Source organism: Lactuca sativa, chromosome 1 (assembly GCF_002870075.4).
Source record: "Lactuca sativa cultivar Salinas chromosome 1, Lsat_Salinas_v11, whole genome shotgun sequence".
Lineage (NCBI taxonomy): Eukaryota > Viridiplantae > Streptophyta > Magnoliopsida > Asterales > Asteraceae > Lactuca > Lactuca sativa.
Window position 1 is genome coordinate 75,026,242 of NC_056623.2, and position 4,006 is coordinate 75,030,247.

General features: G+C 31.4%; 1 protein-coding gene across 7 annotated transcripts; it reads right to left on the reverse strand.

The window, feature by feature from the left end:
* Positions 1-739: 739 nt before the first annotated feature.
* On the reverse strand, positions 740-3,410 carry LOC111918505 (uncharacterized). 7 transcript variants are annotated; one of them, XM_042901583.2, is made up of 6 exons: positions 3,298-3,410; positions 2,671-3,134; positions 2,425-2,444; positions 1,601-1,643; positions 1,341-1,389; positions 740-1,236 (listed from the first exon to the last, which is right to left on the reverse strand). In XM_042901583.2, the coding sequence occupies exons 2-6, from the start codon at positions 2,739-2,741 to the stop codon at positions 1,057-1,059; spliced, it is 363 nt and encodes a 120-aa protein (XP_042757517.1). In that variant the 5' UTR covers positions 2,742-3,134; positions 3,298-3,410; the 3' UTR covers positions 740-1,056. The 7 variants fall into 7 exon arrangements, 4 of the variants coding, with proteins under 4 accessions (XP_042757517.1, XP_042757516.1, XP_042757518.1 ...); XM_042901582.2 differs by having other exon boundaries at positions 3,235-3,345; XM_042901584.2 differs by having other exon boundaries at positions 3,245-3,335.
* Between the last annotated feature and the right edge of the window lie 596 nt (positions 3,411-4,006).

Below are 4,006 nucleotides of genomic sequence, written 5' to 3' on the forward strand. Positions count from 1 at the left end.
TTAAATATTTTTAGTCTATTATAAATTGAATTACTAATAATTATGAGTGTTATAAGACCCAAGTCGACGCGATCGGTCGAACCGGTTGGATCGTGACTTGGTGAAGAGACCGAGCCAAGTAGAAGAAGGTCTTTGCATATTTACTACCCCAAATGAAACGATTGAATTAATAAAAAAACAGTTGAACCTGTGGCAATTGATCCAGAAAAACCCGACTTAATTTTAAATTCTAAAATAATTAGATTAAGCCCAATTAACATCAGCCGTTCACAAACAAATGATTTAGGATTCAAAGATCAATGAAGTTCATAGACATTCAACAATCCAATAACTAAAGATGGAGAGACAAACGTTGTCCATAAATCCAATTGGAATCTATCGTATCATTTATATGTACTTTTCGTAGCAGTTTACTTATGCTTTTTACGATTACTACATCCAACTGGAATCTATAGTATTATTTATATGTACTTTTCATAGCACTTTACTTATATTTTTTACGATTACTACATCCAATTGGAATCTGTGGTATCATTTATATGTACTTTTTATAGCACTTACTTATATTTTTTACGATTACTACATCTAACTGGAATCTGTAGTATCATTTATATGTACTTTTCATAGCATTTTACTTGTATTTTTTATGATTACTACATCAAACTGGAATCTATATTATCATTTATATGTACTTTTCATGGCACTTTACTTATATTTTTTACGATTACTACAATGTACGTTTAAAATCAAAAGTAGTATGTTATTCCTTAAATTTCGTATGGTATAACAAAACAACAATGTCATTATGTGTATTTTCATTAACAACAGTTGCAGGAAATAAAAAAAATAGGGAAAATGTTGCTTTTTTCCTAAGAGACCCGAGCCTCTACAAATTGATAAATAAAAAAGTTCAAAAAATTATAATCCAAAATAAAGAGAAAAATACAAAAAAATTCAACCGATCCACATCTAATGATTTAACCATTTCCTAATACGACAATCCTTCCCTTCCCCTGTACCAATCAATTAGTAGCCACATGAAATGAGTCTCACCAGCTACTTGCAACCAAATCTATCGATCAGAAATTTATTAAGATACTTCCAAAGAAAAACAACAGAAACAATTTGGAAAAAAAGGTTACTCGACACTTTCTTTGAACAACCAACAAAACCACAAACCAAAGGTCCACCAACCAAGAATGCAAAAAGAGTTGAGCCCTTAAAAAATCCCAGCAACTAAATAGTAAACCAAACACAACAATTAATAAAAATCAAATTAACAATATCAAGGGTAAAACTGTCCAAATCTCCAATCAAACACCAAAAGATGTAGTACTTACACTAAGACCATCTGATAAAAGTCCATAATCTTCCCCTCCACGAATCAGACTTCAAATAAATTTCCCAAACCCAATAAAAGAATGGTTTTAATTAAAAGTAAGATGTTATTTTGGGAAGAAACTGAAAGCAAGATTATATATTTGTTTAAACTGAATAAATATACACACACAAACACAACAACAAATTTAGGTGGTAGGGGTATAACGGCCGATTACTTTTAGAAAAATAAAATATTATAGACGACAGGGGTAAAATGGACCTATGAGACCAGTGAGACCATAACAGGTAACATATATGTGAACCTGTGAAAACAAAAAAAAGAAGCATAGCAGTTAATTCATAACGAATATGTCAACTTATCTAATATAGCAATGAATTATGTTTGTGATGGTGTGTGTTTCTATAGCAAAAAGAAGGAAAAGACCAAGAGAATGGGTGGGGTACAGGAACTGATTGAGAGTAAAGGGTGGGTGGTTGAAGAATAAAACAATCTTTTTTCTACAACAAACAAAATAAAACCACCAAGTATTGAGTGTACGAAACCACATATAACAGTAAAGTTGGAGTTTTGATAGTGATATTTTCAACCTTAAGAGGTTTCTGAAAGAAACGATCTCCTAGTGTTAAAACTATAATAATAGAGCAATTCAAACCAGAAACGTCCTTGGAATGCTTGGAGTCAAATAGTGTCAACATTTGATATAAGAAATGAACAAAGCGAAGTAATAATATCGGAAAGATTGCAATTGAAAAAGAGATACCTGAAAAGTCAGTTTCTTGTCAATATGTTCAAACATAACATTGGGTTCAAAATTGATTTCTTAGATGCAAGGGAGACAATTTTCACAAAAAAATGGCAGCTTATTATTTGACAGCAGGTATTCACTTATTATAAAAAATTTATACTTTCACAGGTTTTTATCAATTTCCACAAAATACGATTAACAAATGCAAGAGATTCTAAGAAATCGAAAAGATAAGAAGATATCTATGTAAAGCTACTATCGGATTTACAGAAACAGCTAAACACGCACAAACATAGAGACAATATCTCGGAAAAAAAAAAAGCAGAGCGTGACATACCAACACCAAACGGAACAGATCTACAAAAAAAAACCCCAAATATATAATCAATTTCTCACAGATTTGTTATAATAGAAAGCAGGGTTGCCACATATTAAGCATGGTAAACTAATCTAATTTGCTTAAAAGATTGATGAATTGATGGCTTAAAAATATGAGTTACTTGTAAACATATGAAAAATGCAAAACAAACATGTAAAATCCAAAATAATGGAGAAAAATAAAAGCTCAGTGTGAAAACCTAACCTCCAGCTGACCAGGTTTTTATTTGGGTTCGTCTTTTCATTTCCTCTCATTTCAGAGTTGTAAACACACATACATGGTTAGGGTTTTTCTTATGAATAGAGAGATGAAGAAGACAATGATGGTGGTGCACTTATCATTAATGTTAAAGGTGGTTTCGTGACTGGTAAAATGCTGGTGATGGAGGGCGGCGATGGGTTGGAGCACTTTAGAGAAAGACGAATGGCGGAGGAGTCGGTATAGAGAGTAGTCGTATTGGTGCTTGATATGAGATGTGTGGTTATGGGTGTGAGCTCGGGCGTGAATGGTCCGGTGGGTAGCTCTACTATTATGTCTAGGGTTAGGGTTAGGATGAGGTAAAGAATGGGATGTGTATTCAAAGTTCAAAATGAATAGATGTATCTGATGTGGGTGACTGAGAAAAACTCTTTTTAGACACCATCCTTCATCGAACCATTTTTGGTTCCCTGCACAAAAAAGGAAGAGGTTTAGATGTTTGACAGAGACAGGGAAAAGAAATAAATAACTGTAAGTAAAATCTTTATAGATCTAAGAACAAAAAAAAACCATCAATAACATTGAATCTGGAATTTGAAAGAGCTATAAATATGAAACTTTGAAGTAACAAACCCCTTTAACTTTCAACTAATTTGGGGATGTCGATAAGAAGAAGCTGACTGATTCAATGGTCATGGAATACTCGGTCAATCTTATCTTAAAATTGATAAATTCAACATACGGATTATGACTTTTTCAAATGTTGACCAAATTAAGATTTAGGATTCTGTGATGCATAAAATGAGTGTACATAATGCATTAAGGCTTATACCTCTTAAAATTCAGCCTTTGACCCAATATGCATACTTAAGTATAATATATATATATATATATATATATATATATATATATATATATATATATATATATATATATATATATATAAAATAAAATTTTAGTTTTTACTTTTTGACTTTTAATTTTTTTTTTAGAATTTTGACTTTGACTTTCAATTTTGTCCTTTGACTTTAACTTTTGACTTTCTCGTTTAACCTTTAAAATTTCAAATTTAGCTTTTTGGTTTGACTTTTAAGTTTGATTTTTCAATTTGACATTTAAAGTTGACTTTTGAGTTTTTTTTGTCAAAGAATTTAGCTTCTAGTTGTGCTTTTAATGGTGTTTGAGGTCTACGAGGGAATTGAAGACATGAGAGAGAATCGTCAGGATATGTTAAGACAAAATTTCAACATGTTCAATTATATCCCTGGAGAAACCCTGGAAGCTCAGTTACAACGATTTACTATGCTTACTACTGAGATGAATATAGTTGGGATCTTCTTGA

Coding starts and splice junctions, on each gene's coding strand:
- LOC111918505 (XM_042901583.2), bottom strand. CDS start 2,741: ATGTGTGTTTACAACTCTGAAATGAGAGGAAATGAAAAGACGAACCCA. Junction 2,445..2,670: donor AAAAACCTGGTCAGCTGGAG/GTTAGGTTTTCA, acceptor TTTTTTTTGTAG/ATCTGTTCCGTTTGGTGTTG. Junction 1,237..1,340: donor TTTTATCAGATGGTCTTAGT/GTAAGTACTACA, acceptor TTTACTATTTAG/TTGCTGGGATTTTTTAAGGG.